Source organism: Fundulus heteroclitus, chromosome 23 (assembly GCF_011125445.2).
Source record: "Fundulus heteroclitus isolate FHET01 chromosome 23, MU-UCD_Fhet_4.1, whole genome shotgun sequence".
Classification (NCBI taxonomy): domain Eukaryota; kingdom Metazoa; phylum Chordata; class Actinopteri; order Cyprinodontiformes; family Fundulidae; genus Fundulus; species Fundulus heteroclitus.
The window spans coordinates 8,429,214-8,454,956 of NC_046383.1; the positions used below are offsets into that span (position 1 = coordinate 8,429,214).

Sequence of the window (25,743 nt, forward strand, 5' to 3'; positions counted from 1 at the left end):
AATAAAGCAAGGTGACGCAAAGCCGTACACTTTTCATCTGTCCTTTATTTTGAAACGTCTGACAGGAAATTACCAGTTTTAACGTGAACAGATGGAATTTTACATATCCGTTCTGATCAAAATCATAAAGCTTGTATTCATCTTTTCTAGGCTTTTTATGTTTTCACCATTTGATTAATCGTTCATCAGCAAAAATTCTTCCTTGTGCACGCTTATATAATTATTATATTATTATCTATCCATTCTCTTTACCCGGGGGAGGTTTGGCGCTTCAGGTTCAGTGGTGGAACACTTGACCTTCTTACTGCCTTTCAAAATAAAAGCCTTTTCAAATAGCAAGGGATGGTTTGTGTTTTTTATTCGATCGGAAACCCGTTTCACTATCCTGAAAATTCAAACGTCATTACAAATAGACTCTGTAACATCAATTTATATTTATCCACGCTCAACATTCTCACATCTTCAAACAACGCAGGATGAATTTCCGTCCTCGTTTCAACAAGGTTTGTCCCGTCTCTATGACAACAGAGCGTGGAACGCGGTTGCGTCGGCCCCGGGGCTCGTGTCATGTGACCTCACCGCTGGCTGGCTATGAGGAGAGAAGGAGCAGCAGTCAGAGCCGACTGGGTTTTAGCTCACAATCTGTGCCGCAGCTCCTCGGCCAGCGCGCCATTTCAACCCGACATGACAGAGATAGGAACGTAGGAGCGCTTATGGTCAGGTCACCCACGTAAAAGCCGACTGAAACCGGGAAGCAGAGGGACGGAGGCCGACATATCTCGCTGAGGTAGGCTGGTGTTTTGTGATGGGCCGAGGTGCTGTTTACGAACACAAAGATGGCATCGGCACCTTTAGCTAAGGTTGAATTAGTAAATAGTAATCTTGCTATTTGCATTCACGTTCAATACAACGATGAGTTCGGTTAGTTTCTCTTTACTTTGACATGTTTGATAGTAAAGGTCAGTGTCGTGTAGATGAATGCACGCATTCAGCAGCGCTAGGCACTTGCTTGTGTTTTTCCATTAACTTGAGTCAACAACGAACCCATCGAAAGCTCTTTTAGAAAAAATGCCTTTTTATCTTTAAGATAACGTTACTAGACTCAGGCTCCCAGTTCTGAACACATTTGTAGATTACATTTGATTAAAACATTTTTATGTCACAGCCGGTAATGGGCTGATAGGAGTTTCTCAGCCGCTGCATCTCGGGAAATCTACAACAAACAGTATGTTTAGCGTGAATTTATCACTGTAAAAAGGGAGAAAAAGGTCCAAACTTTGCCATAGCTGATAAAATATTCTAACATTAATTAATGTCATATACCATTTAGTTATTTTGATTGTGATACTAAGCATACATTTAGCATTCAGCCACTAAACAGGCAGCTTCCCCAACTGGGTCCATTCAACATTTAGATTTTACCACCACTTTTTTTTTTCTTTTTTTAAGTTTCCACATCATAATTTTTTCTTCCGCAACCAAAAAAGGAAACAAACAAACGTTTATAATTTCACTTCTGGTAATAAAAAGAGCAGAACCTTCTCTCAGGCAGCAGAACAGTACTGTACAGCAACAGGTGGGGAGGGGGCAGCTATGCTTAAAGGACCTGGAGACATTTCTGGTTAATCTGGTTTTCTATTTGGTGTAAATTTCAGCCATAGAGAAAAAAAGAGGTGGAAAATTTAAGCGGCTTGGAAGCAGTACCTATTATTTCTTTGTTAAATCTATTTGCTGCTCTAAAAGGGGGGAAAACTACATAGAAGGAAGGTAAGAAATTGATTTTGTTTTATCATTCTCCAACGATCAGTCGCTCTCTCCCAGTGACCGGTGTTATGGAATCTTCTCAAACCATTCAGATATTTTAAAATCATTAAAATCAAACAGATTTTAACACCCTGTTTGTGTCGCCTGGGAGGTTCTAGCTTTATTTCCCCTCTTGCACAGGATTGTGCGTGTACACTTTGCAATGCGTGCACGGGTGCGTTACAACAGAAGGAGTAGTGGTCTGGTAATCAGAAGGTTGTGGGTTTGATTCCAGGTTCCCCCATATCACATGTCAATGGGTCTTCTGAGCAAGGCACTTAACCCCAGGTTGCCTCCCGATCTGCAGCGTATCGGTATATGAAATGTGTGTTTGGGTGAATGTGGCTGCAGGGTAAAGCTGTTTGAGCGGTCAGTATGACTAGAAACGTTGAATATAAACGATTCCTGATTATTATAACCGCTAAAAGCACAACAGGTTGATTCCTTCAACCTTTTTTTGACTTTTTGTCCCTTTTTCTCACAGCTTTAAACAGACAGGTGCGCGGCAAACTCTTCAAACAAGTCCGGTTTGATTGCACAGCCGATGCCAAACAGCCGTTGTGCTGCTTTTGCATAACCTTTGGGTTTATTGGCCTGGCGGCTCTTATATTGACCGTCAGACATTGGCTGCTGGAGGTCGAAAGACGATTGAGGCGCTTAGAGACCTGCTCTGCGTTTCGCCGGACCAGACAATGTTCGTTGCAATAAGTGGCATTTGGATGATCTGCGTGGACAGGTGCAAACCGTTCTCTGCTCTGCAGGAAATTAGACGTATGGTTATAGTGTACCGTGCAGGAGTCTTAACATGTTCTATGTACATTTCCATGACACTCAAAGAAAAAGGTCAAATGCTAGTGTGACGATAAATATTTTGCATCAAAATTGCGATGCGAGTCTGTCCCTTCTCAAACTGTTTGTTTCATGCTCAGGGGAGAAAAAAAAAAAAGGTTGTCGACGCTTTTAGCTCAGATGCTTAAATCGGCATCTAGGACGCTTATGATTGGGTCAGAGCTGATCTCAGCGTCCTGACAATAGCAGGTCCTGCTTATATTCTGCTTATTTGTTGAGTTAAATATAAGCAGAATTTGTTCTTCCCATCACCCATCACAGTTTGTTCTCAATTATTCAGCAGGTATTTAACTTTATGGTAAAAGATTTTAGACTTCAGGTTAGTCTTGTGGAAACTGGGGGCCATGTTTTTCAATTATTTCTGCTGTTTTTTTGCGTCACAGTTGTCGGTCGGCGTCATTGATGCAACATGTTACACAGTCTGCCTCAGTGCTGGAACTTCTTCACGTTTCCCCCCTGGAGCCGCTGCATCTGACGGCGCCCATTATCGCCATGTTTTCAGGGTTGGAAGCCGCCAGCGTCGAGCCGCCTGTCTCCGCCGTGCCAGGATCCGTGAGGCTGGGAGAAACGACACCCGGCCGCCCGCGAGCTCCACCCGACCCATCATGATGGCATCCAGTGACGTGGATGGCAGGGCTGATGGTAGGAAGCAGCTTTTGTGATGTTTAATCGCCCCGTTTAAAAAGTGAGAGGTGACGGATTCTCATTGTTGTTGTGGTTTGAGACGGGATGAACTTGGGACATGGTCGCAGACGGATTACGTCTAATCCCACTGAATCATCAAAGCGGCTTTAATTTCATTTGTGAGGTCGGTCTGATAGCCCGGTGTGTGTCTTGAATGGCAAAGGGTCACGTTAATATATTTATTGTTGTTACAGGTGCATCTCAACAAATTAAAATATCATTAATAAGACAATTTATTGTCAGCAGTCCATGCTTTATGGGACTCCTCCAAACTCTTTGACAGACTTCCCAATCCTCTCAAGGCCACATCCCCCCCCCCCCCCCCCATTGCCCCTACCATACTATTCCCTCCACTTAACCTTCCATACCACACCCCCTTTATTTATAAAGCACTTTTTATAATAACAAAGGTCATCAAAGTACTGTACATATATGACTGAGAATAACAGTACAATTAAAATAGACAAGTAAAACACAGAAAAGCCAAAATGGAAAAAATAAGGTAGTTGAAAACGGTTAAAACAGTTCAAATTAATTAAAAGTAATTAAAAATTGTTAAAATAAAAAAAGTAAAGCTTATAGCAATGGTGTTTTTTTTGCTTTTCCTCCTTGTGGAGGGTGTTGGTGAATGTCTGCTGAACATTTTCTAGTTATGTCCCCATGAAGGTAGGTTGTAACGTAACATCTCTGCATTAAAAATCCTATTTTTATTAGTCCTGTGTAATAAAAAAAGGTTTTGATTAGCTGCAAGTCATAATCATTAATAATGACAGACATGAATGGAGCATTCTAGGCTTGCATGTTTATTAATGCATCAAAAAGCCAACATCTTGTCTGGTAGTAAGTGAAACATGCGTTACTTTGTTGTTCTGGCTTAAGTAACGTGACCCGACAGTTTGACAGTGAAGTTAGTCGGAAGGATGTTTGTAACAGGGGTTAAGATCTCATGTTTTTTTTTTAACTTGAACCTTTTGATAATATTTTAAAGTGTTAAAATGCAGGTTTATTTAAACGTGCCTCTCCTTTGGGAATATATTCAATACTAGTTTCAAACCACTGACTGTACTTGATGCGTCAGAGTCGTGAGTCTGCCTGACTAAACAGGTTTCTGACAGGTTATATGTGTTGAAGATGTACCTCGGTGTCCTATTAAAGTTTGTTTTCACTCTCTGAAAGCGCGTTCTACTTTCCGATGTGACTGTAATGAACTCTGAGGACGTCTCCAGAGTCTGGAAGCTGCAGCGGTGACCCGTTTGGTGCCGGGTTTTTTTTAAACGCGTCAGCAGGCATGTAGCAATCTGTAGCTGCGGGGCGTCTCATCTTTGTTCCTTTTCAGCACGATCAAGAAAAAGCGCTTTTGTTTCTTGTTCATTGGAGTCAGCTGCCCTCCAGTAAGGCTGGAATCTCTGCATTAAACCGGTGTCTGATGACTGGTAAAGTCATGAGGTTTCAGTTTATCTACTTTTTATGGGCACCGAGGTTCGCCTCCATTTAAAATTAAACAAATGAGCTGATAAACCAGCAGCAGAATGAGCAGCTTTGTGATATTTTCCTTCCTCCTACACGTTCAGCACCTTAAAGCATTCTGCAGTAGCAGTGAGGAGTTGAAATATGTGTTGGGTGTCTGGTAAAACTTGAATAAAATGAATTGTTTGCTAAAAGGGGTTTCGTCACAAGACTCGTTTGTGGTGAACCTGTTCTTACAGGAAATAGGAACTGAATGCTATTGAATTTTAAAATATGAAAATAATGATTAAAGAAAGATGTAGTTGCCGCCAGAAGTTTGCATAATCCCCATGGTTGACATGGATGTCTAGTTTAGGGTTAAAACAATTCATTGGGTTAATGATTAAATAAATAATTGTCAGCTAATTTAGTAAACCTATTATTGTAACAGCATACAGCCTCTAAAACACGCAGACAGAGCAACCCACTCAGAGCAGTCATTATTATATATATATAGCGTTTTAAATGACAAACCTCTTTGTCTTTCACCTGTTTCAAATTCTGCAAGAAAACAGAGAATAATTTGCTGTCTGATTATTAATCCGTTAATAAAAAAAAGTCAACAGATTGATCTATTAGCATAATAATTATTACTTGCAGCCCTAGTTCTGCAGTCTGCTCATACGTTTACACCCACGCATGCCCTCTGTGTGGCAGGTTCTCTCTTCTCCGACCAAAACCCATCAGAGTTGGACGCTCTGTGTCCGTCTCCTCCTGGACCATCAAGACCCCAGAGGAACTATGAGCGGATCGGGGGAAGGACGGGAACCTCGTGAGTAAAATAAAACCAAACTAGATTATCTCTTAACTATTGTCATTTGGAACCACTTCTGCTGTAAGTGGACCTTGTTTTGTTTTTCTGCTCCCGTTTTGCAGGTTCTGTCAGACTCTGATCCACCTTCTGAAAGGGAACATCGGTACTGGTCTGCTGGGGCTGCCTCTGGCTGTAAAGAACGCCGGGCTGGTGGTAAGCACACAGAGACGTTGTCGTCTGAGACCGGACGTCTGGCGTTTGAAAATTAGGTTCTGCTTTCATCCCTGTCACTGCCGGACAAAAGACAGACACTGAGCTGAGGCGTCTGTTATCATTATAAAACGTTTACATGTTGCATTAAAGTGACAGATTCTGGTCAGAGTAAGAGGAAATGCGATTTGTGCAACGAGTAAAGAACAATACAAGTGAAGCGTCTTCTGTTCTGCTTATCAGATTGAAATGTTGACAAGTTTATTTTTGCCACCCAGTCAATTGACATTTTGATCAGTAGACTTTTCAAAAGCCGTACAAATCCCAAAAGCTCTACTTTAAAACAGTTAAAATCCTATTAATTATAGGAAAACTTTATACTCTTGTCAAAAAGGGGGTTCATATTCTATTTTAGGTAAAATCCTTTATCGAGTCATCGCTATTGGATCTAGTTCTAAGTTCCCTTTGCAGAGATTAATGTGTAATAATGTTCATAGCTCTGAGTTAAGGTCTCAGGTCCCACATTAACTGCATATTTATTTATTTATTTATTTATTTTTTACATGTTAGCGGTAGATGTCATGACATCATACTGTTGCAGTCATCATTCATTGGGAGTGGTGGCCTAGTGGTTAGAGCAGGGAGCTTGCTTCCTGTAAGGGCTGCAGTTTCCTTAGGTTGAAACCCACAGACTGCCACTCTGTGTCCCTGAGCAAGACCATCAGCCCCAGAATCCTCTCCTGGAAATGGATGGCTTAAATGCAGAGGACAAATTTCACTGGAATGTTCTAAAAAAAAAAAAAAGTTGTCCACTTCTTGGACAGCCTTGCCTCGACAAGTCAGGGCTGTCTAGGCAGAAAGAGGAACGACTGTTTCTTTTATGCAGCTGGTCATAATACTATTCCTGTTTTTAAAATTATTTAATATTTAATCAAATAACCCTTGGTCTGCTAGGTGTTGTCCTGTGATTATCAGTCCAATTTGGCTACAGATGAAAGAGGCATTCGAGCTCTAGCATTCTCTAGCAGCAAACTCTGCACACATATGCAATAAATGACAACTTCTCTTCACGCATAAGAGTTTATTAACAGAAATGGTTTAACTTCATATAAAATATATTTCAATAAACAATTCCTTATTAGGGTAGTGAAACTAGCCTACTTAGTAAAATTAAGGTTAAAGAAATTAAGGAACTATGTACAAAAAAACAACACAATGACAAACACAAAATCTTTGAAAACCAACAGCATCAAAAACTTATTCAATTTTAGTTGTTTCAGTGAGGATCTTTAACTTTTAAGAACCAAAGTTCATTTTAAAGAATTTGGAGTGAGCTTTACTAATTTAGAACAACTGGCACGTGTTCAACCCATTCACAATGCAACTCAGTTAGAAAAAAAACATTATTTGAGAGAATAATATTGTAAAGAAGGATTTGCTAAATTTAAAATCAATAACCTTCAGGACACATGATTTTCTAATTAATGTAATAATTTCACCGGAAATAATAGATTTGAATGAAAATGGTGGAGGGAAGCTTTAAATGGACGGATGAATCAAAGTTATGCACATTTATCTGTGGAAAAAAAGTTGATTTTTGGGGTGAGGCACACTTTTAAGTTCCACAAAATACCATTAATCAATATTGATGCTCCTTATTAATGTTTTACGAATGCTTGTGGCATTATTGTAAAATTGAGGGGCGAACAAACATAAACGTTGTGTTTATGCTAATTGTAAGCATTAGCAGCTATTGGCGATCACGGAGCTGGTTTAAACTGACTTTTTAGTCATATTTCAGTATAATGAGCGGACCGGAAAACACAACCGTTGAAGTCCCATCAGTGCTTAAAAAAAACTCATGGAAATAAAGTTTGTCGTAACTTTAAAACACAACCCAAAACATATTAGTGTCAAGCTCAAATGGGCGCTAGCAGGTAGCTTAGCTTCAGGTTTTAGCTTCAAAACACAATATAAACAATTCCTAAAGCATTTCATTCCAAACTAACTTTCCTTGTTTTCTCTGCCAAATATTCTCGTTTAATGTTTCCCATTCTGGTGACGGGGGGGGGGGGGGGACATCCAATGGCGACTAGTTGAAAAAGTAAAGATCGGGCCAGCAGCGGAAAGGGGCTGCTCTCGTTTGCACCTGCTTCAGGGGGGCTTCTGCACACGGTGCTGTCCTCGCACCGGGCCTATGAAGGCTATTCTCGGTCACACCTGGGGCAGTCACACCTGGCAGCAGCTCTGCACGGCATGCAGAGGTGCTGGTCTCGGCTGCCGTCGGCTGTAGGAAGCAGCTTCCCTCAGTCCTGGGTCAGCTTTTCATGTAAAGGCTGTGAAAAGTATCACAACCAACTTGTTTCTGTGGAGGCCCGGCTGCCTGCTTCACTGTCTGATTTTGCAGAAAGACAGTTGGTCCCAGTTTTAAGAAACGTTTTTCCTTTTTTGGCCAGTAAACGGACAGAGCAGCTCCCTGGTGTGCACCTTCTGGCGGTCCGTGGGAAAGAGATCAACTTTGGTTGGGACAAAGGCTTTGTAGGCCCAAGGAGGCATCCTGCTGTGTGGCTCCTCCTTTCCAGGACGGTCTTAATGGGTGTTAGATTACAGTCTTATATTTATATGCCTCACAGGCACAACAACGTTTATAAAATACAAAAAAATTAGTATTCATTCAAATAAAACGATAGATGCCAAAGGTGCATCCTGATAGGGTTTGATTTGTCCTTTTTAAGCCCGAAAAACAATTTTTGCTCTGGGCAGAATCAGCAGACATAAACATTGTTCACCATCTGCCAGTAGCACCACGGACCTCTCAAAAAAACCACATGGTGACTCAGCTCTTGTAAGAGCCAGTGGACTGTCCTGCAATGCCTCGCCCTAAAGTAGATAGATAAGTCAAAGGAAAAGTTTACATGCTACACATCTTTGCTGACCCAGGGAAATATAGCACTCTTTTTCTTTAGTACAATAAGTGCTTTAAGATATTTCTGGACAAACTTGTTCAGCTCACTGTACCGAGCTACTTATTTAGAAAACAGTCTTGCTAAATTCAGAGAAATTATTACCATATTTATTGGACCATTAGACATTATAGTCAGGCGGTCCTGTAGACAGCTCAGGGGTCCTATCAGGTAGGGGTGGGCGATATATCGAATATACTCGATGTATCTCAAGTTTTTCTCCGCGCGATGGTTAAAATTACTTTATTGCGACCATGGAGTGTAAATTTTCATGGCAAGATTGAGCCGCTGTATTTAATTCACTGTGAGTTTAGCTTTTCCCACATGCTGTGAACGCATCACTCGCTCCTCCTCCAAACCAGAGAGAGTTCTCTGGCGCACACGCGGCAACAAACCCGTGCGCTTGCTTAACGATGACGAGACGGCGAGAACTATGGCGACAGCGGGCGTTCCAGGTAAATAAGAAAATTAATCCGAAGAGAAACAGCACTGGGTCAATAATATGTCAGTGGTTTGGATTTCACAAGGAGGAGGTCGAACAAAATGTGGTAATTTGCAAAACATGCCGTAACACCATTGCCACAAAAGGTAGCAGTAGCACAAATTTGTTCCACCTAAAAAAGTCATCCAGTGCTAAATGAACTTTAATTAAACCAGCCATAAAACTGTTGAAGCTGGCATCTTCTTTTGCTAAATCCCTTATGACAGAAAAAAAACGTTTGTTTAAAATTTCCCAGCACATAAAAGAGCAATGGAAATATTTTTGAGATGCTCTGAATATGTAGCTGCGACTGGTCAGTTGATTTTATAATCACAAGCTTTTGTTTTTGGGATTGTCACATTTTTATTATACAATTTTGTTATGTCTTAAGCACAAAAGAGCACCTTTCATTTCAGATTTTATTCTGTCAAATATTTCCTTGGTGTTCCTTTTGGCCGCTGGGATGTTCTGTTTTTTAAGGTCCAGTGTTGACCACGAAAGAGCTCTGATGTGACAATATTGTAATTTGTGAAAAGCTTCTATGTGCAGCTTTGGTTAAAAAAATGTCAAAAATAAAACATTTTAAATTTAATTTTTATTTTGCAATCAATAAAAAAAAAAATTCACACGTTAATTTGAGATATACCAATGCAACTTTAAGCACTATGTGGCTAAAAACATTTGTTTTTCAACATATAGTGACATATATCGTGTATCGTGATATAGCCTAAAGATATCGTGATATTAGATTTTCTTCATATCGCCCACCCCTACTATCAGGTAGTGACACAGGTAATGTACCGTAATGCTTCAAATTTAGCGGAGCGGCTTCGTTGCTGACTAAAGTTGTACTTGAACATTTTAACAGATTATTGGGTGATAAAATCAGTCAGTAAGCACAACGGTAATTCTATATAAGGCACACCAGATTATAGGATGCAGCATTCATTTTTGAGAAAATTAAAGGATTTTAAGTGGACCTCCTATTAACGGTAACTCTACCATTTTTTTAAACCTTTTGAGCAGAACTCTGTCTGTAAGTGGCTCCCCTGTTAATAAACCACTCCTATCGTTCTCATGTCCTGGCTTGTCGAAGGTGAGCCAAACTGATCACATGTGAGCTCTCCAGGCTGTACGTCGGTTAGATTTCTGTCTCTGCATCCCGGGAACATGGCCTTCTGAAACCCTGGAGGCTTAGCTTGATGTTAACCGATCAAATATGTTTTAGAACTATTCATTTAAGTTTGTGATTGCAGTTTTTTGGCAGTACTGTTACCTTGCAACAAGAAGGTTCTTAGTTTGACTCCCAGCCAGAGTTTTTTTTTTTCTGCATGAGTTTGCTTGTTTTCTCCTGTGAATTTATACTTCCCTTCCTCCAACTCCAGCTTCCTCTCACAGTCTGAAAACGTGACTGTTAGGTTAATGGGTTGCTTTAAACTGCCCTTAGGAGGGAGTGTGTGTTTGGGGTTGTATGATGATGATAATAATAATAATAATAATAATAATAATAATAATAATACAAATTATTGTTGTTTATATTACTTTAATATGTGTATTTTTGTTTTATCTTGTCTGCAGCTTGGACCAATAAGTCTCCTGGTTATGGGAATCATTGCTGTCCACTGCATGAAGCTCCTGGTTAAATGTTCCCACCACCTCAGCGCCAAGTAAGTAAAAGTTATATTCCAGCCTTGGGTTAAAAGGCAAATATTAGCAAGTAAATTAGTTTTTTGTTTGGCTTACATTAGGTTTTTGATTATCTCAGGTTTTTACTGGAGGGTGAAGTACTGACTCAATTGAATCTAATCACTTCCAACAGCACAAAAGATTTCGGTTAATTAAATATGTGCACGGCATAAAATAGTTCACACGATGTTCTAAACTTCCTTCCTCGTCTCTGAGGGCAGCTGATTTTATAAATCCTCTCTGGTGACTGGAGCCAAAACCTAGAGGTACATTTTAGGAGACTCTTTCACCAAAAAAAAAAAAAAAAAAGCATCCAAAATTTCATTTTACTGTTTTGCGATTTCCATTTCCTATCTGGTAGTGTGCTGGGCCAGTTTAGTTCACTTGTTGTCACGGCCTGGCAGACAAGTCTCTATTTTCTGCTCAGTAATCAGAGGCGCTCTGGCAGCCTGTCGTGTGCGCTCTCACACTTTGGTCATCGGTGCCAGGCAAATCCCAACCATCAATGCACTCAGCTCCACCAACCAGAGGCTGGGCTTGTGCAGCCGGTGTTTTTCACCTTCCCTGCAGCTGAGCCGAGGCTCCTGAGCGTTAATCGGCCGCCTCGCAGCTGCTGCCGTGTCTTCTCTGCGGACGTGAACGCAGCGTTCAGCAAACAGAGAGCGGCAGCTTGTGCTCGGTCTCATGGTTTGGCTCAACTGTCCGCTGTGTGTCCTGCCGTTTGTTTGCAGAGTTCAAACAAAGATCTCCTGCAGCCACGCCCACTCAGGTTAAAGAGGATTTACCGGATCAGAAGCTTGAATGGAGAGAGTCCGCTAAAGGCCGCAGTCAGGAAACGCTGCTGCGTCAGTCTGAGAGTCGCACAAACTCTGTTTGTGAAAAGAGAGCGTTCCCCTTATCTTTAATGCAGAGTCATCACTTCCTTTCATAGACATGGAAGGGTCGAATCTTAGCTGCAGAACTCTGCGTCTTTGTATGAATAGATATCTACGTGCATACAGGCAGAAAACGTATTGGCCGAGGTTTGACTGTCGCTCCCGGCCTTCATCTGGCTGTGCTGTACCACTGGGTGCATTAGCAGCTAACTGTTTCATACTTCCCCACCACAGAGCAGAGTTTATTTATTCTGCAGGTTTCTCACTTTCTAGGTCCATTTGCTTTATTTTTTTATTTTATTTTTAGGATGAACCGGCCGTCTATGAGCTACGGAGAGGTGATGCAGTACGGGATGGAAAACGTGTCGTGGCTGAGGAGGCATTCCCGATGGGGAAGGTGAGAGAAACGTCAAGCAGTCAAGATGTTTTTTTTTGTCGCTCAAACCCCAGAATATATCAGAGAGGAATTTCCTCGTATGCAAAAATAAATGTACTTTAACTTTAAAGATAATAAAATCACTTCAAGAATCTGTTTTGACGAACAGTGAAGTTTAAGATTATGTGGAAATGACTACTCTGTAAACAAGATTTGATAAAATGGATCTATAATAAAACATTAGTTGTATAAACAATAAAAAATATATTTATATATATATTTTTCATAATTATTACATTTCTCTTCTTAATAGTTTTTAGCCCATATAGGGACAAGTGCTGCAAATTAGCACCATAAAACAGGCAGGGGGCTGCTGTTTTATTCAGAGTTATTGTGTGTCAGTCCCTATCAAATACGTCTAATAAAAATAAAACAGCTTAATAAAATGTCTAAATTTGCTGAAAAACAATATTGCAAATAAAACAAACAAAAGTGAGTAGGTCCTCTGGACGCGTTCTTCTTTGTTGAAAATCTTCATCTCTTCGCCAAGAGACTCCAAGAGGTATGATGAAAAGAAAGCGGGTCCTCTTTTATGCCCTCTTAAAATCTAGGGGTTTATGTATTGGTACATAATGAAAATGATCTAGTTTAGGCATCGGCTGGTGTGATATTTTTATAGTATGATCGACCGCAGCAGAAATACCGTGGTTTTATGGAAGTTACGTATAAAATTTGTAACAAAACGTCAAATGGGATATATAATTGCTTCTACTGAAAACAGAAAAGCTGCAATTATTCCTGCTACTAGAAAAATATAACATAATTTATTACAATTAGAACAATGTTGTTGTTTTTTTATTCTGATTTTGTTGTGTAGACTTCAACAAAAACTGAATTTCATAGTTGTTTTAAAAGGCTTTTTACAAAAAATGGCAACTTTTCTAGAGTAACACGAGTATAACAAGCTGATATTGGTTGGTTAGTTAGTTAGTTAGTTAGTTAGTCCCGTGCAGCTGGAGAAAAAGCAAAACCAAAAAGGATTCTCTAATGTTGTCAAAGCAGGATCAATGTTTTCCTGTGAAGGATTAATATCGTTATTTAAAAGAAAAAATGACATTAGGAGCAGAAACATTTTCATTTTCCAACAGAAAAATCATATAATTATTCAGCTCTGAGTTGAAAATTGGTGGGAAAATCTCAGCTAGCAGCTAAAACATTGTATTATTCATCTATCTAGTCTATTGCAGTTGCTATAAATGAATTGACACCAACTGTTTTCTTTCCTTGCGGCTCTGTGCGCTCCTCCTCTGTCTCCGTCTCTCAGTCGGACGGTGAACCTGTTCCTCATCATCACCCAGATGGGCTTCTGCTGCGTCTATTTTGTCTTCCTCAGCGACAACGTCAAGCAGGTCCTGGTCACACACACACTCACACACCTTAAAACGCATCGCCGTACAGCCGGAGCTCCGCCTCCTGCTCGTCCCGGTTGAGATTATTTGATCTTTGGTGATGTTCGCCACCTTCAGCGCGACATTTAAGGCCACCCTGTCCTCTGGTGTTTATGCACCACAGTCCTGAAAATCTGTGTAGATTGTTGGATTATTAACCGCAGAAATGTACACTGCAAAAATGGAACTAAAAATAAGTAAAATTTTCTTGAAATGAGTGTATTTTTCCTTGATTTGAGCAGGTAGATAAGACTATTTGCCAATAGAATGAGATTTTTGCACTTAAAATAGGAACAATTCATCTCTAAAATAACATAATTAGTTATCCTGCACTTGAAATAAGACAATAGAGATGAATTGTTCCTATTTTTAGTGCAAAAATCTTATTCCATTGGCAAATAGTCTTATTTACCTGCTCAAATCAAGGAAAAATACACTCATTTCAAGAAAATTTCCCTTACTTTTAGTTCTGTTTTTGCAGTGTAAGCATAGAGAGCTGGATCTCTCTACAGACATTCTCAGCTTTAGCTTGTGTTCAGCTTTCATTAAGACACGTTCAGCTAGAATGGAAAAGTCCACAGTTTTGAAAGAATATATGTATCCAGATACTCTCATTCAAAGGTTATACAGATAATAGTTAGAAGGTCAATACCAGTAGTAGGTTTGACGCTGCACTGCAGGATGAGGTGGAAAAACCCCAGAAACACCTGGTGTCATTTGGTTGAAGTCCACATCAGGTTATAAAGAATGTTCTGATTTTTTTTTATTCATAAAATAATATAGATTACCAGCCTCCTCACAGATGTACTCATTTATCTTTTCCAATCTTTATGCCTTTAGCTGTGATGGAAAGCATCCGATTGTCTTTATCAGTAGAAAACATCTTATATGCACTCATGTGAAAACTGTCTAAGCTGGGCTCTCATTTGAACCATTCCTTAAAATAATTCTGTAAACTTGTTAGAACCTACACATTTTTATCTCCTTCCCTCACAAGCGTGATGAAACGTGCTTGCCCCCGAGGTCACAGTAATGGCGGACGGCCCACCTTTGACTTCTGACCTCTTCACCACCGATTGATCCTTTGTTTGAGTTTGTCTGGAATTTTTTTTATCAGCCTTAAAAAAGATCAATTAGTGCACATTTTGTTTGCCTCGCGTAAGATAAGCCTTTAGGAACTGGTGGGAAATTCTTCAGCGTGACAATCATCGACGGCCCCAATAAAGAGGCCTGGAGTTGGATTCTTGTAGTGCGTCTTCTCACCACTAGATGGTAGCATTTACTCGTTCTTCCTTGCAGTTTGGTTTCCTTTCACTGTGTCCCTGTGCTTGTTGGGGAGATTAGTGGGAGGTAATTAGGAAAGTGACAAACCAAAGCAAAATCTATCCAGGAAATGGAAAGCGTCTGAAAATCAGGTCAGGGGAAAATCTCTAAAGTCTTCTGCATAACATGTTTTCACTTTATAACTCTTTAGGAATCAACATTTACAACTGAAACTATGTTTTCTGCTTTTATAGCTGCATTATCTTTAAGATTTGATTGGTTAAAAAAAAGAAAAGTTTATCGTTTGAGTTGTTGAGCCTTTTATTGTCTGATTGATTTTCTGGACATCCGCCTGAAAGCGAACTCTCTCTGGACTGAAGGTGACTAGAAAGAAAATGTTCAAAGAGTCCGGAGGCATGTTGATCAAGACCACTTTAAAATGCTATAAGGTTTGAATACAACATATAAGAGATGATTTAAGACTTTTGCACGGAGCTGCGCACAGAAATATCAGTCATCATAAACCTCAGAGTGAACATTTTCCTTTGGCAATATTTAAAAGCTGTTTAAAAAAAGGAGAATTATGTCTGAATTGACTTCATCACATTGGACATTTTCAGATGTTTCATGTGATCTTTTCATTTTCCCATTTTCTGGTCATCCGAAATTTAAAATCAAATCTCTTTTGGACTGTGGGCCAAAGGCAGACGACTATTTGCAGATTTCATCAGCCTTGACCTGCTGTTGCCACTTTAGAGCAGACTCAGTCCTGTCCTTAATGTTCTAGTTTAACATGGTTCTCTTTTGTTCATGCTGAATGAGCTTGTTATGCTTTAAGTCACTTCCTTTTTTTCCCCCCACACACTTCCTGATTAACTTTTTTGTATAAATTGCATTTCTTCGTCTTGTTTTTTTTTAAAATCACTTCTTTGTTCCCTCAGGTTGTGGAAGCGGCAAACGCCACCACCTTCAGCTGCCAGGTGAACCACACCAACCAGACGGACGTCCTGATCCCCAGTTTCGACTCCCGTATCTACATGCTCTTCTTCCTGCCCTTCTTCATCCTCCTGGTTTTCACCCCCAACCTGAAGTACTTGGCTCCCCTCTCCCTCATCGCAAACCTGGTCATGACTGCCAGTCTGGTTCTGATCTACATCTATTCCCTCATGGTAACAATCTCATCTTTTATGTCCCGCTCTGATGTATGTAAGCTTTTCTGCCGGCCTCCCTCTCTGGGTGATGCTGAAAGACGAATCCTTTCAGGAGTCTCCCAGGAGACGCCCTCCCTCCATCTGGGTCAGAACGGACCTGATTGGGTCTTCTCCGATTTAAACAAGTAGCCCCTAAACAACCACTGTAGATTAAACTAATAATACAGCATGACAGCAGTTTTTTGGCTTGTTATCTAAGAAGAACATTTTAAAGTTTCTATTAAATAAAATGATTAACTCTCATATAATCTTAGCTCCCTCTTAATTTGTCCCTTTGCAGTAATAAACAGACCAAGATGGATCAAAACTCTCATTTCTTTCAACCTGTATACAAATATTAAGTCAGAAAAAGCTGAGCTGTGTTGTAGAAAAGTGAATCATAGCCTCTTCCTTTTCTGTAGGATATAAACTCTGTTATCTCCGAACCTACAACATATTTTTTTCTTTTTATGGTCAGAGTTTTAGATTTAAATTAAATAATAAAAGTTGAACAACTTAAAAACTGGAATCAGCGGATTAATTTATTTAAACTTGTCAAGATAAAAAAACAAATGGAAATCTGTGTCTTCCAGTAAATGTTATTAGTCTCTAATTAGTATTTAAACATAAATAAAACTTCTTTAAGTGTTAATGTGTGCATTTTCAGTCCAAAAAAAAAACTTTGTTTCAAGCTGGAGCACGGAATCAGAAATTGTCATCCTGGGAAACAAGGTAGATAAAAAGATAAACCCTGCAGCTCTGTGTGTGTCTTCACAAGCAGAATTACAGAGGAAACAGGCCAGTTCAACATGGCCTCCGTATCAAATTAATCATAACTTTTCCTTTTCAGGACATGCAAAAACTCAGATCTGATTAATTCAGCTGTTTTTAAGATAATGAAGAGAGTTTGAAAAATATTTCCACGGGATGAAAAAGACGTTTTGGACAGTAACGGGTGAAAAAACATGTGCTGGGACGGACTAAACACAGAGGTGAAGTGTTACTATCTCGTTCACTTGGTATAATTTCCTTCACTTCATAAAGAAATCAGATCCGGATCTCAGTGTCCAGGAACCCCTGCTCTATAATCTCTTATAGAGTCTATAAAGCTGCAGGAAAGTAACGACTGCTGCGTTTGAGGAAATTCTGATCAGCTTTATTTTCATTATAATATCTATCAGCTGCTGAACTCAAAAAGTTGTTTAATTGTTACCCATTCTGGCTTCACTACCGCTGTTGTCCACGTTAAACTTGGAGGTAGTCATTGGGGGTTTATTGCCTTTAGTTTACTCAGATTGACTCTTCCCTGGTCCTTAGAGCCCCCATGAAACCTGCTTCTACCATCCAAACCAGCCCTAAAACTTCCCTCTTTGTGAAAGCTTTCGGTCACCGTCTCTATATCAGAGTTTTTCCACTATTCGAAAGGAAATCCACCCAATCACCCTAACCTAGTTTGGGAAATGGCCTCACAGAAAATTAAATATTACTGAGCATCGATGTGTGATTTCTAAACAGCGTGACATAGAAGGTGAATGAGAATGTCGTCATGTTTGCCGGTGAAGGGGAACGGGGATCGTTTCCACTCTGCTTGTGGTGCTGATGTAAACGTATTCCCTGCACAAAAATGTGACTCATCTTTTAGCCTATAGGAGGGAGAAAAAAAAAAGATCAATATTTTTGTGATTACATTAGAATCAATACTTTAACGTGAACTTTCCCTCATAAAAGTTTGACCCCCATAAACCCCCCCGCCTTTCCGTCTCTCCCTGCGCTCCGTCCTGGCAGCTGCTCAGCTGATTGGATTTTGTGATTTTTTTTTTTTTTTTTTTTTTTTTTTTACGAATAACAAGACAACCGGTCCGGATTACAGGCTTTCTGGCCCTTGAGTGTTTCATCACCCCGCTCCTGCACTTCGCAGAGATGCAGCGCTCGTTGTTCGCCGAGGAATTGGCTCGGCCTCGAAACGAAGCAATTTCTTGCATCAGAAGCCTCACGAAGATTTGGGACTGAGATATGTGACCCGCAAGCCGGATCTGCAACAGCAAAGTTTAGGGAAAGTGACGGATAACTGTGCGAGAGCAGCTTCACCTTTTAGTCTCTCAGAGTCTTGCTTCGACTCTCCGATCGTTAGAGTTTCTGTGGAAACTTTAATGTCGCGCAGAGGAACTTTCATCAGCGTCGCGTTTAGTGGTTAAATATCACCGTCGTTCCGTTGAAGCGCTTCGACTACGTTTAGATCAGGGGTGTCAAACTCATTTTGGTTGAGTGGCCGCATTCAGCTTAATCTGATCTCAAGAAGGCCACACGAGTAAACTCATTGCAAGATTAAATAGAACTAATAAATGTGGACTTGTTGTTGATTTTTATATTAAGTTAATTTCACTTTTACACAATATATTATGAATAACCTCAGCGTTTTAAAGAAAAGTATGTGCAATTTCAACAATGCTTTTACTCAGTTAAACATTTACTTGTGCATTATGCATAAGAACTGATCACAGTGATTATACAATGTTGAAAAACATTTATTCACATTTTTTGGAACTTAAAAACACTGTCCTGCATGATAAAATACATAAAACAGATAAAAATTAAGAAATGATTTGAATTTTTCCACACCTGAAGCTTAATCTGTTAATTAAAACACAGCGCCCCTCGTGGACAATATAGGAACTGCATATTTTCAATTAAACGAAGTACATGTTTTTTTCAATAATTGTTTTATCATTCTCTTCCTTTTATCTTGTCCACTTGTGATAGTCAAATCTGATGAGCTCTTTGTGGCATCTTATTGCCACATTGCCAGACAGGACACTGGGGAAAAAAAAAAAAAAAATATATATATATATATATTTTTTTATAATGATAATGCATTTGCCACAGGGCCGGACTAAATTGTTCGGCGGGCCGGATTCGGCCCGCGGGCCGTATGTTTGACACCCCTGGTTTAGATCAAAGCGGCGGTAGGGCAGGAACATTCTTTGAACACGAGATTGTCCTTCACTGACAGAGAGGAGAACACGTTTAATAGCTACAATTATCTTTCATTCTCCCAGTTGTGGTTTTTTTTAGCCCGTAATAACAGTTCCACATGTATTATCCTGGCTGTTTTGCTGCTGCTAACAGAGCACAGTGATTGTGTTAAATAATTGCTACAAGCAAAGGTAATTTGCAGGCTTCAGCCGGCAAATGAGTTCAGCAGGGACGAGGCGGGGCGTCCTCTCTGCACAAGGTCTCACTTTTAACGTGGCTGCCGGTAATCTGCGGAGAGGACCCCTTGACTGCAGATTTGTTTCGGGTAGATATGAAACGGTTGTCTGGTATTTGGCCATAACGAGTCGCCGATTAGCATTCAGGAAGCCTTTGAACGATGGTATCAAATGTCTGGACGCGCTTAAAGCAAACCGTTAATCTGTTTCTGTTCTTCTTTTTTTACAGAACATCCCGTACCCTATTGATCTACCAAAGGTCGGCAGACTTAAGGACTACCCTCTGTTTTTTGGGACGGCCATCTTTGCCTTTGAAGGGATCGGAGTGGTAAGTGCAAACAACTGGCGATAACCGAGCCAAAGAATGAGAAACTTGGACACGCTCAGAACCAAAGCATCTTTTTTTATTTTTATTTTTTTTATTCTTGAAATAGTTGAAGCAGGTAAAACATTTTTTTACGTTCACTTCCAGTACACGTCAACGTCAACTTTTTTTATATAGCACAGTTTAGGGCTGGGCGATATGGATTAAAAAATAAATCTCCGATTTTATCATACCAAATCCGATTATTCGATTGTTTTCCTCCTTTTTGTTTCATTAAAAGAAATTAAAGAAATAATTTTAAAACCTTGCTTTTATGTCAAGCATTTCGTCAGGGAGTTGACCTGAATTCAAAGTGCAACTAAAAGCAAGCTGTGAAACATGCGTGTTAAACAAGATGGTAGTCATGCCATTATAAACAATGAAAATATAACAAAACATTTGCTGCTAGTGGTATTACACATTGAGCTAAGAACAGGCTTCACTGCACTTGTGAACTTCAAACTAAGTTTAAAAAAAAAAAGTAAATAAGTAAATGAAGTACCTCGTATTATGATAAAAAAAAGTTTCCACTTAACAATATTTTGACAATATATTTGCCTAAACATATATTAAGCATCACATGCTGTTCTCTTCATGGAAACCCAATGAGTGTATTGGCAAAATAAAATCCAGATTTTCCAAAAATGAAATCTTAAAGAATTGTAAATTCGAATTAATCAATTAAATCGATTTATCGCCCAACCCTTATAGCACTTTACAACAATTTGCACCAAAGTGCTGCATACCAGGAACAAACTAATTGATAGGAGTTAAAAAGATAAATGAATAAAGGTTCTCTTCCTGTTTGGATCAGGAATGAGTACGACAGAGGGAGAGGTCGTGTTAAACATTTTGGAGATGAAGCCAGAGGCCAGACTGAGACGGTTTGGACGTCTACAGACGAGGGATAGAGAATACATCGGAAAGAAGGATGCTAAGCTGGAATTTCAAGGCAGGAGGTGTAGAGGGGGACCAAAGAGGAGACGGATGGAGAGAAAGAAGACGTGAACGTAGTTGGTGTTAGAGAAGAAGATGCAAAAGATGGAGTTAGATGGAGACAGACGACTCGCTGTGGCAACCCCTGAAAGGGAAAAGCCAAAAGACGAAGAAGAAGACATGAATAAAAACGCTTCGTTACCGTATTTTTTTGGACCATAAGCCGCACCGAATTATAATGAGCACTAAATATTCTTCCCAAGTGTGTAATGTCACTCCGCCCCTTCAGTTACACAGCTCTCTCCTGAGTGGGAGAGCTATCTGTCTCTGCCCTGTTTCCAACATAAAGCCGAAATAAACTTCTATATTGAATTTACTTACTTGGTCCGGACGCGGGCTGTCTTGCATGAATGCATTTCTAGTTTAGACATTACAGTCAGGCAGTCTGGTAGACAGCTCAGGGGTCCTATCAGGTAGTGACACAGTGTACTGTAATGTTCCGAATATCTATCGAGTGTAGCGGCTTTGTTATTAACCAGTCGTACTTACACATTTTAAGGCGCACTATACATTTTTGAGCACATTTAAGGATTTTTAAGTGCGGTAATTTGAAATGAAATACAAATAATGTTAAACTACAAATAGTTAAGATGTTCAGCAGCATTTATTTCAAAAATCTTTAAAAGTCTTTAAAAGCACCTTAAAAGTCTTGAGGTTATAATCAGCTCTTTTATGGATCAGTAGCTTATGGGGCTGCGACAAAGAAAACCTGATTGCCTCTACTGTCCTGACTGGACCTCAGAACATCTAAGAGCCCCTGGTTGTTAGACCTTAGTCTTCTTGTGGATGAAGGGTGTTTTTTTTGTTGTTTTTTTGTTGTTTTTAATGCAATGAATGCAAATGAAATGTCATTTGTGAATTACTGTTGCCTTTTTGGAAAGCAGGAACAGGAAAGTTCCTTTGAAATTGTAATTTTCAGGAACACATCATGCTGAAAAGGGGGTTTTGGTACTTAAATTACTTATGATGAGAAATGCTGAGAAGCTTACCAACCAGGGAAACATTATAACTCCTGACACGTGAGTGAGACTGATTATCTCTCTGTGCCGCAAATGGACATGGTCTCCTTAAAGTTAACGTGTTAAGAGCAGGAAGCAAATTACCAAATGTAAGGATTTGAGTGAGTTTGATAAAGTCCAAATGTCCTGTTAAGATAACTGGGTCAGAGTAGCTTCAAACCTACAGCTCTGGTGGGGTTATCCTGGTCTGCAGTGACGCGGTCCGATCCAACAGACAAGCTACCGTTGCTCAAGTTGCTAATAAAGTTGATGCTGCTTCTGATAGAGACGCATCACAGTTTGATGAGTAAGGAGCTGATCAGCAGTGGACAAATTAAGGTGCTCATACAGGTCATAATCTTATGCCTGATTGTACATGACAACATAAAACAAAATGCTCATATGGGTCCAGAAAACTAAAGCAGTGGTTTTTGGGTGACCTCAGGGCTCAATTTAAACACTTCTTAGATCTTAGTTAGCTTTAGATATCAGGTTGTCGTGGTATCATCTTTATTTGTAAAATTAGGAGTTTATCTGCTTTTTTCTTTTCTTTATTGTTCCAGAAGTCTCGTTGTTCATTTATTTGCAACTTTGCAAACATAAGCTGCAATTCTTTTTAGAAAATAGAATCTATTTTCCAGAAACCCTCACAAACATGCCGTTCAGTCCCGTTTAAGGCCTAACCTTGGGGGGGGGGAATTGCAGAAATGTTCACTCTGGGGACTAAATTATAGTGTTTTTCTATCTGATGAATTGATCTTTCTCCCCATAAAGTGATTGAGTCTAAATAGTTAAGATATGTCATTATAACGTTTCCCAAATTATCCGCAACAATTACTTCTCCAACATGGCTGATGATATCTTTCCTCCCTGGCATTGTGTTAAACCATCGCTTTTATCTAGGCAGCCCCGCTGATGATCAGTTGATTGGTGCCTTGAATTAGCGACACCTGGCTGCTAATTCCCCTCTTAAACTCAATAGGAGCCAATGGTGCGTTTTCTTGCGCTTGAGGTCAGAATTAATGACTTGGGAACCGGATATATCTGGACTGTTTTTGTGTGAATCTGCAGAAATTGTGCAAACCACGGCTGTGCATCAGTCTAGCGCAAAACAAAAAGCTCTTTGCACTAATTGTTTTGACAAGGAAATAGAGACTCTGAGCAGAAAGTCTCCTAAGATCTAACTGAGGCATCATGTATGGATTTCTGTACATTTATGTAAGCTACAGTCAGGTTAAAACATACATGTAATTGATCGTGGCGTACCACGGCAAAATTAAATCCACCACACCTTCAGAATGGAGGTTTTTAAAAATATATGGTGAAACAATTTTAAAGCATATGATATATGCTTTAATATCTGCGCTCTTATACTAACCATAATCCAAGTTTAAAATGAATCTAAATATCATGAAACGTTTATTTTGAAAAACCAACACCGCCTGCTCCTTCCTGTCTGGCTGCTAGTAGCTACTGTGTCTTGCTGCTCTCATCAGGGAAGGAAGACTAGAGACGACGGTCCAGTGTTGCCCATTTAGTGTCTTTGTTGCTGCATTTAGCAACTTTTCAGACCCCTCCATCAGTTTTCTTTCAAAAAGCGACCAGCAGCAAGTGACTTTTAACGACTTTTTTTGTTTTAATGGCGACTTTAGCGAAAGCACCAGCCGTTCTGGAGTCACTGTACTGAGGCAGCAGAGTTCTGTATTTTCCCCACATTGTTAAGTGGCGGAAATACGTCTTTGCTCCTAATACAACCTTTCTATTCGAAACATTAAAAGAGCTCAAAAATGTTATTTATTCAGTCACATTTCAACCGTAACTAGAAGCTGAAAATACAAGTTTAGCCTGGACGCTCAGAAGACAAACAAACTGGTAAACTACTGCTTTGGTTGTTGTTGTTTTTTTTTTTTGTTTCTCAGCAAAGATGGAAGTTCTTCTTCTTCTGTAGTTTTTTTGTTTAGGGACATTTGGTAACTGCGCAAGTCAGAGTGGTTCTTTTCTGAATAAAGCCAAGTGTATATAAACACACATTATGATTGGATTACTTGATTGGGTGGCCGTATAAACGGTCCAATCCAATTATTTATTTGTTTTTTAATCTGAATACATTTCTATCCGATCGTGAAATTTTGTGCATGTAAATATATAGTGTTGTAACGGACTAGATGCAGAACTCAGTCAAGTTGAAAGTCTGGTGGGACATCAATAGAGCTGTGCAGAAACAAATGTCTGCAATGAACTGAAGGTTTTTTAATTTTTTTATTATTATTTTTTACATCTTTTCCATGTTGGTCTCGTCTTTGTTTAAAAAATAATTACTGGGACCTGCTGGGCTTTATCCACCTGAGGTTAGATCTAAATATTTTTAGAACTTAAAGGCCAGATAATTATTTCCTCAGTATTTTTTTTTATATCAGTGGCTGTAAGTAGCCTTGGTTATGTTCACATAAAGAGACATGTGGTGTGTGCAAAGGGATCATATTGTTTTACTAAAGCCTTGGTTAAAGGTTTAATTGGATGGGATCCTTGCTAAATCTTCTAAAGGACATGATCACAGGTTTAATTGTTGTCTTCATCTTTTCTTTTTAAGGCCCGATGGTCACATGGTAGGTCCTTGTGGGAGGTGTAGGCAAAAAAGAAACATTTGTGCACAGTGTGCTGGGCTGAATACAACACTTCTGAACACGTTGAGCGCGGAGCAGGGGAGCCACGGGCTTTTGTTGAAATGTCAGGGTGAATTTGGCTTTGCTGTAATGTCCAGATGCCCAAATAAAGAGATCACAGCCTGAGAATAGGAGAAGTTTTGAAGGAGTAACAAAACTGTAAGCTTTCATGTAGAGTAAAAAAAAAAGAAGAAGAAATCATTGACCTGCTGAGACGTTCTTAATGTTCCTGTCTTCTTTGTGTTTCTTGTTTGTGTGAAGGTCCTTCCCCTGGAAAATAAGATGCAGAAGCCGCAGAGATTCACAGAGGTTCTGTATGTGGGAATGGGCATCGTCACGTTCCTCTACATCAGCCTGGGCACCATAGGGTACATGTGCTTCGGAGAGCATATAGGTGGGAGCATCACTTTAAACCTGCCAAACTGCTGGTAAGACCCCAACATAAACGGCTCGTTTTCTTTGATCAGATCCCTAATTTTAACTGACTTTACAGTTAGAAGAAGAAACTAATATGACATGAAATCTTTGCATAGGTACAGAGATAGAAAGATTTATGGCAGTCCATACATTATAAAAAGGAACAGTAACAAAAACAGAAATAGAATAAAAATATATCAAAAAAATATACATAGTAAAATAAAAGGAACATGATACAAATATAGAACTTTGCTGTGCAGAGAAACAGCACAATAAGAGGAGCAGAATGTAGTTAGAATTCCAGGTAAAATGGTTTTATTTCAAAACATTTGCTGCCAAGAACAAGTTTTTATTTTATTTTATTTTGCACAAGGAAACTGGCTGAGCTAGCTTTAAATCTATGATTACAGGCTACTTATACATCCAGGGATTCATTTTTCTTGTAAAGGAACAGCTTATGGGGGTCAGACAAGACTTAGCTTATCTTCAGCTAACTGAGCCTACAGAGGCTTCAGCCAGAAGACATATTATACAGAGCTGATGTTACCTTGATTAGCTAAAACACAAAGAAATCAGAGAAGAAAGAAAACTCCCATAGGGAATTCATTAATTGCACAGTTTTCATGAATGCAACCTTGTTGTTTGATAGACTTTTATTAAATAGTGAACTGATATATTGGTCCAGAAAATCTCTCAATTAAAATAGTTTTGAAAAGAGGGTTTTTACACCGTCTGTAATCGTATAATTAAACCAAAGTATTTTCCAGGTTTTGGGTAAGTATGAGAAAATGTTTGATTTTATTTCCTGTTTTACTGATTAAATGGTAGAGATCTGGGTTTTTGTTAATCATTTATCGAGTTACAGTATGCATTTATTAGTCGGTCCTTTTTATTTATCCATCCGCCTAGATGCCTTTCTCCAAAGCCCCATTCCATCTATCTGTCCATACTTCTGTTTTTACTGTCCATCTCTGTCCTTCCAGTTTAATGTTTATAGTTTAAAATGGG

General features: G+C 39.5%; 1 protein-coding gene across 1 annotated transcript in view; it reads left to right on the forward strand.

The window, feature by feature from the left end:
- The first annotated feature begins 562 nt into the window (after positions 1-562).
- Positions 563-25,743, forward strand: part of slc36a1 (solute carrier family 36 member 1) — a 51,945-nt gene continuing 26,764 nt past the window's right edge. Inside the window, exons 1-10 of the mRNA XM_012861782.3 lie at positions 563-787; positions 3,155-3,294; positions 5,500-5,614; positions 5,719-5,809; positions 10,829-10,917; positions 12,119-12,208; positions 13,512-13,596; positions 15,840-16,067; positions 19,527-19,625; positions 24,580-24,746. Of these exons, the coding sequence (XP_012717236.2) occupies positions 3,258-3,294; positions 5,500-5,614; positions 5,719-5,809; positions 10,829-10,917; positions 12,119-12,208; positions 13,512-13,596; positions 15,840-16,067; positions 19,527-19,625; positions 24,580-24,746 (1,001 nt within the window). The 5' untranslated portion in view covers positions 563-787; positions 3,155-3,257. The remainder of the gene's footprint in view (positions 788-3,154; positions 3,295-5,499; positions 5,615-5,718; positions 5,810-10,828; positions 10,918-12,118; positions 12,209-13,511; positions 13,597-15,839; positions 16,068-19,526; positions 19,626-24,579; positions 24,747-25,743) is intronic.